General features: G+C 40.8%; 1 protein-coding gene across 5 annotated transcripts in view; it reads right to left on the bottom strand.

Moving 5' to 3' along the window:
- Window positions 1–2840: 2840 nt before the first annotated feature.
- Window positions 2841–12502, bottom strand: part of tbc1d13.S (TBC1 domain family member 13 S homeolog) — a 12496-nt gene continuing 2834 nt past the window's right edge. The window contains exons 2-10 of one of the 5 annotated variants that reach the window (XM_041575169.1): window positions 12286–12359; window positions 9235–9334; window positions 9067–9149; window positions 8390–8549; window positions 7856–8066; window positions 6312–6475; window positions 5667–5827; window positions 4576–4633; window positions 2841–4488 (exon numbers count right to left, since the gene is read on the bottom strand). In XM_041575169.1, the coding sequence (XP_041431103.1) occupies window positions 4417–4488; window positions 4576–4633; window positions 5667–5827; window positions 6312–6475; window positions 7856–8066; window positions 8390–8549; window positions 9067–9149; window positions 9235–9306 (981 nt within the window). In that variant the 5' untranslated portion in view covers window positions 9307–9334; window positions 12286–12359 and the 3' untranslated portion in view covers window positions 2841–4416. Of the gene's footprint in view, window positions 4489–4575; window positions 4634–5666; window positions 5828–6311; window positions 6476–7855; window positions 8067–8389; window positions 8550–9066; window positions 9150–9176; window positions 9335–12285; window positions 12360–12502 lie in introns of all 5 variants that reach the window. The other 4 variants (XM_041575171.1, XM_018232673.2, XM_041575170.1 and 1 more) reach the window with 4 other exon arrangements.

Raw genomic sequence — 12502 nt, 5'->3', positions numbered from 1 at the left:
CTGAAAGCTGGGTGAGCCTGATTCATTAGCCCCAGTCTAAGCGCCTCCCCCTGCTTCTGTATTTACACATGCTCAGTGGGAGCGTAGCAATAAATAGGCGGGGCTTAGCGAGCAAGGGGCCGGGTTTATAATGACAGCTCGGGGATGCGCTCTCAGAATAACGGTTACTACAGGATCTTGGAAGGTGACCAATCACAAAACAGAGGGGCGGGGCATTCCGTGGTGGGCTTTCTCTGGTCCTGCTGACCAGAGAAAGCCCAAAGGCGCCTCCTAGTGACACACTTCTTTACAATTAGCCTCTGTGTGTGGTGCTGTTCGTTTTCTGTGGTAATAAAACAATTCTAAGCAACTTCTCAACTGACTTTTATTTTTGATATTTTTTTTTTAACTATTTGCCTTCGTCTAACTCTATTCAGCTTTCAAAGGGGGATCACTGACCCCATCTAAAAAAACAAATGCTCTGTAAGGCTACTCGTTTATTGTTATTGCTACTTTTTATTACTCAACTGTCAGGCTTCTCCTATTCAAATTCCAGTTAATCAATGCATGGTTGGCTATGGTCATTTAGACCCTAAATGGAGAGTTGAAACTGGAGAGCAGCTGAATAAAACGCTAAATAACTTAAAAACCAAAAACAATAAAAAAAAATGAAGACCAGTTGCAATTTTTTTATTACCAACCCTTCTATTCAGGCCTCTCTTATTCATATTCCAGTTAATTATTCAAACCAATGCATGGTGGCTAGGGTAATTTGGACACTAGTTACCAGTTTATATGCAAATTAAAGAGCTGCTGAATAAAAAGCTAAATAACTCAAAAATCTTCAATAATAAAAAATGAAAACAAATTGCAAAATATCTCAGAATATCACTCTCTACGTCATACTTCTGCCCGGCCAAACCGAATCATAATTTGCATATGCAAATTATGGTCTGGAAGGGAAATTAAATAACTTTTTGTCACAAAACAAGGAAGTAAAAGATCTTTTCCCGTTCCCACCCCTAATTTGCATATGCAAATTAGGATTTGGTTCGGGATTCGGCCGAATCGGTCACGATGATTCAGGGGGTTTGGCCGAATCCAAAATAGTGGATTCGTTGCATCCCTAAAACAAACTAACTGTTTAACCACCAAAAAGACTATCTGGCTAGGTTATATCCAACTACAATGCACTGTGGTAACTGAAGAACAGGACTCTAGGGAAAATTCCCATATTATAGAATTTTCTGAATAATGAATTCTTTAATTCAGGTATGGGATCTATTATCCAAAAATACTCAGGACCTGGGGTTTTCCGGAATCTTTCCATAATTTGGATCTTTATACCTAAAGTCTACTAGAAAATCATGTATACATTAAATAAACCCAACTGGCTGGTTTTGCTTCCAATATTTAGGCCCTATGAAGACCTACAGGAAAAGACCCACTTAGTGGTGTTCATGTATGTTTAAAGTTTTATGTTGATTGTATGCTGAACAAAAGGAATCCTGGGAAACTGGCGAAGACAAACACACATTGCAAAGAAATACTACATTTATTGAAACAAATGAAATCCACATAATCAAACATTCAGGAGAGGCCTCTGCCAACCCCATTTTAAAGCTGGCCATAGATGCAACGATTTGATTGTATGAATCGAGGATTTGTACGATTTTCAGACCCTACATTTTTCGTCCCATGGAGATCGGTCGTTTGGTCGATCGGACAGGTTAAAAGATTTCCATTGGCTGCCGATTATATCTCTGCATGTATTGCCAATCATACGATTTTGAGTGGGAGACTATCACTAGCTTTGGTCCGACATAAATTTCGTACGATTGCTCTCAGGAGCAGAACATCGGCTCATCTGTTCTTTTCTACTTTATTTGAGCGGAATGGTTAGTAGAGATGGGGAAGTCCGATCGGATCTTTGCGTCTATGGCCAGCTTAACACTCACTAGACCTGATTGTACTGGAGTATTTTGTTTACTCTGAAATTAAAAATAATCTGTTTTGTGACATATGTGACTCTGTGCCCATAAACTGCTGCCTGAGGATGCTGAGATTAGTAGTCCCTAACAGCTGGAGGCCTGATATCTTGTCATTCTTCATCTCCTTGTTTTATATCCCAGAAATAAAACAAGGTAACATTTATATAATTAAAAGTATAAGGTTTTAAAATAAAGCTTGGTACCATTTTCTTTAGACTTGGAAAACACCAGGAAAGTCGAATTGTGTGGTTTTCCAGCTATTTCTAAATGACAATTCTCAGCAGCCCTAGAGCTGCAGATTGGACATCCCTGGAAAATAAATTAACTCTAACAGGGCAGAGGCTTGCAAAGAGTTAATTGCACCTGAAACCAGGAAATGTCACAAAGAAACAACAGGATTTCTTACAAAAATTAAACAACCTTGGTGTCCATCTGTCTGAAAGGCGTTTACTATGCTGCAAATAAAGGGAAAGTGGTGGTTGCAGCAGGACTAGGAGAATCAGCTCGGGCTGGAGGAGGGTCCTTGCTGATTGCCATGTCTGCTAGGTGTTTTTGTTCTGGCCACCAATCAGAATAAATGGTTTATTGGTTGTAAAGTTTTAAAGTAGGACATTAAAATAGGAAATTTACCTTTAAATTAACTTTTGTGTGTTACAGATGGGACTTATCTGTGCAACTTTGGTCTCATTGATGGCTGAGCAAATGAGCATCTTTGGACACGATTTGGCCCAAATTGGGCTGATACCGTGGTTAAGAGCCTTGATTTGAACTGGTTACTTAAGTAGCGGTCTTAAGGATAAACCTTACATTTTGACAGCAGGAGTAGCTCCTTTTCTTGGGAGGGTATGAAAGCTAAAACATCTGCCAATACAATTTCAAACACTGAGTGTTCTGTTTATTTAGAAAACACTTTGTTTACCAGTTGTGTGACTTATCAGTCACATTAACAGTTTAGTAATATGTTTTATCTCTAGGTCCCTTTTAAAGGATGTGTAAAATAAAAAAATGAAAGTGTTTTTAAAGTAATAAAAATATAATGCAGTGTTGCCCTGCACTGGTAAAACTGCTGTGTTTGCTTCAGAAACACTACTATTTTTTATATAAATAAGATGCTGTGTAGCAATGGGGCAGCCATTCAAAAGAGAAAAGGCTCAGGTTACACTGCAGATGATGATATTATCCACTGTTTAACCTGTGTCATATAGCCTTTTTCTTTTTCATTTTCCCCATTGCTACACAGCAGCTCACAACTGGTGGGACACAGATTGGAAATTTGACATGCTGTAGAACTTTTTAATTTCTTAATACTTAATTCTTAATTCTATTAGCACAACCACCTGCTGCCTTGAATAGAATAGCATTAGCCATATAGAGGCAACAGGGTAGACGGATACTGTCAGATAAAACAGGGTTATCCAGAAAGCTCTACTGGGACATGAACGGGGGGTGGGGTGCTGGGGTTCTTGTCCCAGTAGGCGAGCCAGATTACAACCGCTGCATCTACACAAGGAGTAGCAATATGGCAGCTATGACAATACCTTACACAAGTATGAGACATTTTGCGGAGAGGCTGACAGCAGAAGCATGTTGGGAACTGCCCAATCAGATTATGCTGCAGCTGAGTTTGCTAAAGTCAGTATGACTGAGGATGGTTTTCTTTATACAGAACGGATAAAACACACAGAGATCCCAGTATAATGCTTCGGAACAAAAGGAAACATATACAAAGTACTGAAACATAACAGTGGAACTTGTATTTAACACAGGCAATATCAAGAGACACCAGGAGCAGCTTTCAACTGAGATATGCTACAGTGTGTCTCTAACAGTCTAGAAGAGGAGTGCGAGTACGGATCAGGTTTTGCCCAGGAGCTCCTTCCATGCTTGAAGATCCAGTAATGCTTCTGGAATACATAGATGACCATGACAAGGCCAACATATAGGTGCTCAGCAGCCATGAGACTTCTTGTGGTGCAGAAAGGGGCACATGCCTGAAGCAATGCTGCAGCTCCCAAGGACATGATTTTGGTCCCAACTCCAGGCCCGGACTGGCAATCTGTAGGTTCTGGCAAATGCCAGAGGGCCTGCTGTAAGTTGCCATAGACAGTCACTATATATTGGGCTGGTGGGGGTTGTTTGGGCTGCTGTGTGGCCTGTCTGGACCTTTGTGTACCTGAAATGCCAGGGCCTATTTTGATCTTGGCCTAGACTCCCCCCCCCACACTCCCACTAGTGCAGAAGAAAGTCCTCTCTTGCTGTGTTGGTCACTGCTTGTCCCTTTAGTGCAGAATGGCTCTGATCATAAGCCAGTTAGTCATTTAGTGTCCAGATTTCTGTGTCCATCATAGTTCAGGCCGCATGCCAGTCCGGCAACTGCCTACCAGGCAGGGTGAATACCCATGGAACAGATGTCCCTTAGGAAGTATTGAAGCAGTATCTTACTATTTTATTTAGAGTCCTGCAATTCTTTTGCTTTTTTCAGTATCGGTAGAACATCCCCATTAGGCAGCGGGTAATCCTACAGAGACAAAAGGAAACTGGCATCAATCAGCAGATCACACGGATAAGCCATAAAGCCTTTGGTGCAGGGTGCTGAGTTACTCACTTGTAACAGCCTCATGTTTATTGTGAAGTCTCCTTCAAGTAACTGATTCCGGATTAGTCTGAAAGAGAACCACAGTAATGTATTACAGGGAAGTGACAAAAATAGAGAGAAGACTCTGTGACAAAAATAGAGAGAAGACTGTGAACCATTAGCCTCAGGCTGTTATATCAATTGATGATGTTATTTACTACAATAAGAAGAATTAAAACAAATGTCTGACTAGTTGGTGAGGGTTCATCTGCAAAGCATGGAGCACCACGAAGAGTATTTTTTGTAAAATCCAGTATTTATTTAATCCATTTTGAATGGATTAACTAAATATAACACTCATTTGGGTTTTGCACAAGCACCTAAGGAAGGATCTCTGGACATGTAACATGTCCAGAGATGTAACAAAACATGTAGTGCAACTTATTTAATAAAGGATCACAGTTTCGCTGAAACGGTTCTCCAAAATGATGTCGTGATTTGTGAAGTCAAGGACGTGTGGCGCTACCTGGCTCTGTATGATGAACCAAAACACAGTGAGAACACAAGGGAAGTCTTTACCAAATCTGCTTTATACCTCCGAATTACGGAAAGACTGTTTCCCATAGACTTCATTTTATCCAAATAATAATATCCAAATAAGTTTTTAAAAATTATTTTCTTTTTCTCTTTAATAATAATACAGTAACTTGCACTTAATCAAAACTAAGATATAATTAATCCTTATTGGAATCAAAACCATCCTATTGGGTTTATTTAATGTTTTCATGATTTTCAAGTAGACTTAAGGTATGAAGATCCAAATTACAGAAAGATCCATTATCCAGAAACCCCCTATCCAAAAAAAACCCAGGTCCTAAGCATTCTAGATAACAGGTCAACAATGTGACACACATGAAACAATAGTTGGGCACCATACTGCCCAACCATATTTTGTTGTGTAGTTGGTAAAAGGGGAGGGAGTAACAATTTGACATCACTGCAGTTTCCTGCCTCCTGGTGGAAGAGACCACTTTATTCCACTGTTTCTGTGTCTCCCCCAGACATGAGGGAAATATAATGCTACACCAGCAGCACCATGAGATCCTTACTGTATCACTTACATCAGCATAGCACAAGATACCATGAGAAGGAAATCAAATCTCTTCTCATCTGCGAAGAGTGAATCCCAGATCCGAATGACGTCTGGAAGCACAAACTCCTGGGAGAGGAGCAGTGTCAGCCAGCGGAAAGCAAAGAACTGTGGTTTGATGTTCTGCTCTTGCTAGAGGGGAAGATATAAAAGTAAGTAAATAAGTCAAGTTCAGCAAGTTATTTGTACCAAAGGAATAACTAGTCAGCATGGAGGTGCTTATACAAGGGCAGATGGACAGAGACCTCCCATCATCCAAGAACAACACAGTTCAGTGTGTTCTGTCTGTAGCTGCAGGTATTTCACTAGCTCCCACGTTCAGCCACTCATTTGGTAACCCTGGCAAAGTGGCAGCTAAAAACATTAATTCAACCAAAGACTACTGCAAAAAGATGGCTTACAGCAGGAATGTCAGCCAGCAGCATCACTCCTCCTCCTTCAGGCAACTTCACTTTCCACCAAGCTTTAAATTGCAGTGGTTATACTTTATTTTTCATCATGAACTGCCATGAAAGAGTGCTAGTGTCATCTGCTCCTTGTTAGCAGACATTAATGTTCCAGTCTAGCATTTTTAAACACTATGCCCTTCCAAAATATGCAGCAAAGACCTTCTCACCAGTTTCAGGTAAAGCTCCTCATCCTCCTCCTTCAGGGTGGAGTAAACACTCTCCATTTTGGAGGTTATGCCACACTGGGAGTCATCCAGACTCTTAATGAAATTGTCTCGGATTTCAGCCATCAGGTTGGTAAAGCAGAAGAAAGTGTCTGCCTCTGCATGCTCTGTGGGCAGGTACAGAACAGGAACATGATGGGTCATACGACCAACAAACCAAGAGGTCTACTAAAATTTAAAGGAATTGTTCAGTATAAAAATAAAAACTGGGTAAATAGATAGGCTGTGCAAAATAAAATGTTTTTCTAATATAGTTAGCCAAAAATGTAATGTATAAAGGCTTGAGTGACTGGATTTCTAAAATAACAGAACACAACTTCCTGCTTTTCAGCGCTCTTGGTTTCCAATAACTGGTTACCCTGGTTGTCAAGCAGTAACCAATCAGTGACTTGAGGGGGGGGGGGCACATGGGCCATAACTGTTTGCTTTTGAATCTGAGCTGCATGCTGAGGATCAATTGCAAACTCACTGAATAGTTATGTGCCATGTGGCCCCCCTTCAATTTGCTGACTAACTCAGAGATCTGAAAAGCAGGAAGTAGTGTTCTGTTCTGTTAGGTTATTCCACACAAAAATGGAGTGCTCACCTCAGACAATATATCCTTTCGGATCAGGTGCTTCTAGCAGTATTCGATCACACCTGCCACGGATCCAAACCTCAATTGTAGAAATCCAATATACTGCAGCACACTGTAATTTGTGTAAAATTTGAAAGTGTACTTTATTGGCTCAAATACGAGCAGACATGTGGCAACGTTTCGGGCCTCGCAGGACCCTTTCTCAAGCCTTGAGAAAGGGTCCTGCGAGGCCCGAAACGTTGCCACATGTCTGCTCGTATTTGAGCCAATAAAGTACACTTTCAAATTTTACACAAATTACAGTGTGCTGCAGTATATTGGATTTCTTCTGTTCTGTTAGGTTAGACATCCACTTCCTCCAGCCTTTATATTCATTCCATTTTTGGCTAACTAACTATATTAGAAACATTTTTTATTTTGCACAGCCTATCTATTTGTCCAGTTTTTATTTGTACACTGAACGTTTCCTTTAAAGCAACAAATACTCATTGTATAAATCAGGATTCGCCACAGCAAGTTATATGTGAGTCAATGATGTTGGCAGTTGTATCGGACATGAGTTATTGGAATATCCAAGTGGAAAACCAACTTGAGTCATTTGGCTGAACGAAAAATAAAATGGCTGTGAATGCAGAGCAGCAGGATTGGAGACCACCATGTCTGACCTCAGTATGTAGAGTGCTAATGCTCGCTGGCAGTGATAGCTGAGAAAAAGCAAGCTGACTTGGTGCTGTGGCACGCTCCTAGTGCTATACCTCCCAAGGGAGTCATTGATGTAGTCAGAGAGGGGTAGGTGGACTTGTGCAATGAAAATAATTGCAGCAATAAATCATTTGTAAAAGGCAGTTTTAAAATATGGCATCCCATCCCTCATGCCACCCCCACCCCACAGCAATGTTTTTTATCTCACCTTTCCAGTCACTGTTTGGGTTAGTCGCAAAAGTGTAGTAAATAGGCCCAACTATTTCATTCATGCCTTGGACGTAAGCAATACCAGGGTTCAGCTTGGCGTAAATAAAGAGGATCCTTTCCACCACCTCCCAGTGAGCCTCGCTGCCGTTAGGAAGGGGATCGTAGTCTCCCAGTGAATTGGAAGCGGAGGATTTCAATGGAGAGCTTACCTGAATAGAGAAAATGAGAAGGTACATGAAATAAGGAAAAGGCTTTTAGGTCTGATCAGGTTAGGGGACTATTGCTTCAAATGCTAGCTAATGCATTTCAGAGCTATAACCACCAGCCCCACCAGGGTGCAGGCTTTTAGCATAGGAGTGAATTGGGGTAATTTAAAGCATTATATATATTTTAAATCATTTATGCAAGCAGAACCACCACTAAAAATGTCAAAACTGCTGATATAGAAATGGTGCTGAGCTGCAGCAACTGCCTACGCCAATCTTATCAGGCAAACAAGTTTAAACAGACAAAGATCTAGATTAGTACATACGTTAGTGACGCCGCTTCGGTTTCGCGCTACAGTCCGAGACTTCAGAGTGGTCTGTTCCACACGCTTCCGAAGAGTCTCGTACTCGTTTTCCAGGTCCATGATCAAATGGCAGGGGTAATCCGTGGGGTTTAAGAAAAAGGAGAAATCAGGGCAGAGTCTCCTGAATGGATAAAAAAACACAGATTCAATCCAGTCCCACAGCAGCTGCTTTTATCTAAATAGATATAAATAGATATAACACGAGCCACAACATCAAAATAATCTCTGAGATTTTGGAAATGCAACAGTGCCACCTGCTAGTCATTTTGACAATTTTTTTTACCATCTTTTATCTGTCAGTTCACGCCCTCTACTGTTCATATTCCAGTCTCTCATTCAAACCAGTTTACAGTTGTTAGCCCAACAATTTCATTCATGCCATGGACATAAGATAGATACTGAATTTCCAAACTAGAGAACTGCTGAAAGGCTAAATAATTTATATTAAAAAAAAATGAAGGCCAATTGCAATATCTTCATCTGCAATATACTGAAAGTTAATTTAAAGGTGAACTACCCCTTCAAATTTCCTCTAAAAGAAAATTATACAGGAACAGCACATGTTCCATTTAGCTTGGTCTCTGTGTCGTGCCTCTGTATGGTTATGGGGATCTTTATTGCCAATGAGTCTTGGTTACCTGACGTCCTTATCTATCTGCAGGAGCACCTCATTATCTTTGAAGTACGTGTTCCACTGACTGTCTGGCTTGGGATTCAGGGGCTGTAAAATATATAGAATAAAACTTACAGTGGTTTTGGGCTGGACATATCCAAACAAAGCCACTCCCTCCAAACCACTCTCTCACATGATCTTCCAAAGTAACATCTTCTCTGGACACTCCAAATTTGACTTTGGCGATCCCTGGCTGGATAATCATCACTCGCAGGAAATGTGCATATGTTTCACTGATGAGAAGATGACTGTGTGTCAGATAACCATAGTAGAAAATAATAATACCCAAGGAGCATTGATACTTTTTAAGCGTTAAAATTAATGCTGAAGGCAGTGGTTCTCCGACAAGAGAGTAGGGCAGTCAGGTATAGCAGATGGCTCTTAGGTTGAATAACACTACTTTTAAGGTTTACATTGCTGAAAAGTCTATTAAGCTGCCCAGACTCCTTTTTTCTCAGGCAGTGACATCACCAGTTGGGTTAAAACTTACAATAGTGATTTCCAGGTCGTGAAGGGGCAGAGTTTGGATGAATCAAGGATGTTTTGTTTGTTTTTTTTAGTATAATAAGTTACTGTGATAACCATGAAGCCAATTTTTTTTTCCATCAGGGCCCCTTTCTGCTTGTTTGACTGGTCATCTCTCCAGGGGCCCAAGCAACCAATGGGTTAATAACTCACTTGAGGGAGAGGACCCTGAAAACTTAGTAGCATGATGCCCATAAATCCTGATGGCAGACAGCCATGGCCTTCAACTGGGTGATAAGCTCTCAAATCACTTTACACTTTACAGAAAATCAGTATTTAAGAATACTCCCCCAAAAATTCCCTCCCCTGCCCCTATCAAGTCATTGCAAAAATAAAAACTGGGTAAATAGATAGGCTGTGCAAAATATGTTTCTAATATAGTTAGTTAGCAAAAAATGTAATGTATAAAGGCTGGAGGGACTGGATGTGTAACATACCCCGTATATACCCGAGTATAAACCGAGTTTTTCAGCATCCAAAATGTGCTGAAAAAGTCTACCTCGGCTTATACTCGGGTCAGCGGTACCCAACCCGAGTAGCTGAGATTGCAGTCACTTTTAATCATTCCTATACCAACAGTACACTTGGGGAGAGACTGCAATATCCTACAATGCCCTCTGTTGGTTATATGAAAGAATAACAGTGCGCCCTCTGTTGGTTATATGAAAGAATAACAGTGACTGCAATATCACACAGCGCCATCTGTTGGTTATATGAAAGAATAACAGTGACTGCAATATCACACAGCGCCATCTGTTGGTTGTATGAAAGAATAACAGTGCGCCCTCTGTTGGTTATATGAAAGATTAACAGTGACTGCAATATCACAGAGCAACATCTGTTGGTTGTATGAAAGAATAACAGTGCGCCCTCTGTTGGTTATATTAAAGAATAACAGTGACTGCAATATCACACAGCACCCTCTGTTGGTTATATGAAAGAATAACAGTGACTGCAATATCACACAGCGCCATCTGTTGGTTATATGGAAGAATAACAGTGACTGCAATATCACACAGTGCCCTCTGTTGGTTATATGAAAGATTAACAGTGACTGCAATATCACACAGCACCCTCTGTTGGTTATATGAAAGAATAACAGTGACTGCAATATCACACAGCACCCTCTGTTGGTTATACGAAAGATTAACAGTGATGGCAATATCAAACAGCACCCTCTGCACATGGTAGTGGGACAGTGGGACAATGCACACAGTAATCCGTTTGGCAATTCTCTGTCACCATCAACTTTGCAAAGAAGTCCGGTTGATCGCTGGGGGGGGTCGCTTTGGCAGAATGTGCGCTGCTGGGAGACAGGGCTGTAGTTGTGTCTAGGCTTATACTAGAGTCAATAAGTTTTCCCAGTTTTCGTAGGTAAAATTAGGTACCTCGGCTTATACTCGGGTCGGCTTATACTCGAGTATATACGGTAATAGCCAGAACACTACTTCCTGCTTTGCAGCTCTCTTGGTTTCCACTGATTGTTAACTGCCTGGTAACCAATAAGTGTAAACCAAGAGAGCTGCAAAGCAGGAAGTAGTGTTCTGGCTATTAAGTTAGACATCCAGTCACTCCAGTGTTTATAGATGACATTTTTGGCTAACTAACTATATTAGAAACATTTTTGATTTTGCACAGCCTATCTATTTTTTTTTTAAAAGGTTTTTATTTTTCCGTTTTGAAACAAACAACACACTTAACAACAGACAATGTAGGCATTGGTGATAAAAAGTGCAGTTGGTCACGCAGGACCACAACATATCAGTTTAAGGCATCAAGGTACACAATCCAGTTTGCAATGTCAGCAATCTGGTTGCTAGAGTTTAAATTACCCAAGCAACCATGCATTGATTTGAATAAGAGACTGGAGTATGAATAGGAGCGGCCTGAATAGAAAGCTGTGTAATAAACATAGCAATAATGATAAATTTGTAGCCTTACAGTGACCCCCATTTGAGTGCTGCAAAGAGTCGGAAGAAGCCAAATAATTGAAAAAACTTTAAAAAAATAATGAAGACCAATTGAAAAGTTGCTTAGAACTGACCATTTGATAACATACTAAAGGTGAAGCACCCCTTTAAGACAGTGAGATAAATTAATACAATGTAATAGAATCTACTGTTTTATATTAAATATTCAGGAGATGAATGTGAATGCAAAGGGAAGTGGAAGCATGGCTTAGACTCCCCGCTTAGGTGGTAGGCCAATCACTGGTTAGCCGTTAATTCAAACACAAATTCCGTGGATACACTTGTGTGGTGCTCTATCTGGGAACTTCGCTGCTCCACTATTGCATATACATCATACTAATCAAAAGACAATCACCCAGCAAAATGTGATTGCAATTTGTGATTTATTTGGATCTCACGCAACGTTTCAGAGGATCAACCCCCTTTCTCAAGTGTGCTGGGTCACTGGTTAGCTGCTGGGAGTTTTACGCCACAAACAACAGACCTGCTTAATGGACATGGATAACAGGTTCCAGAAAGTCCCTAATTACAACTGCTTTCCATACCAGTTAATGCCTCACAAATTAAACCAATTACAAGGAGGAAGCTTGCGCGGCTGCTGAAAAGAAAACAGAAGAGGCAAGTGGAAGCTAAAGCATGATGCTCTGCAGGAGGGCAGGGGCAGAGCTCACCGTTGAAACAGAGCTTACCGTTGAAGCAGAGCTCTCGCAGCACTTTCAGGTTGATTTGTGACTCACTTATAATGCTCTGGAATTCTGCAATTCTGCAATGAGAGCGGCACCTGATATTGCGATGTGTGCAACAACCAACAAGTCATGTGATACTACTGTACTATCAGCAGGGCAGTTTTTTTACATGGACATTTAAGGGGGCCCTGGCCACCAATTTTCTTATATCCCCATCTGG

The sequence above is a fragment of the Xenopus laevis genome, chromosome 8S (genome assembly GCF_017654675.1).
Source record: "Xenopus laevis strain J_2021 chromosome 8S, Xenopus_laevis_v10.1, whole genome shotgun sequence".
NCBI lineage: Eukaryota > Metazoa > Chordata > Amphibia > Anura > Pipidae > Xenopus > Xenopus laevis.
Note: the sequence above shows the minus strand (reverse complement) of the source record. Positions and strands in the feature narration are given on the sequence as shown.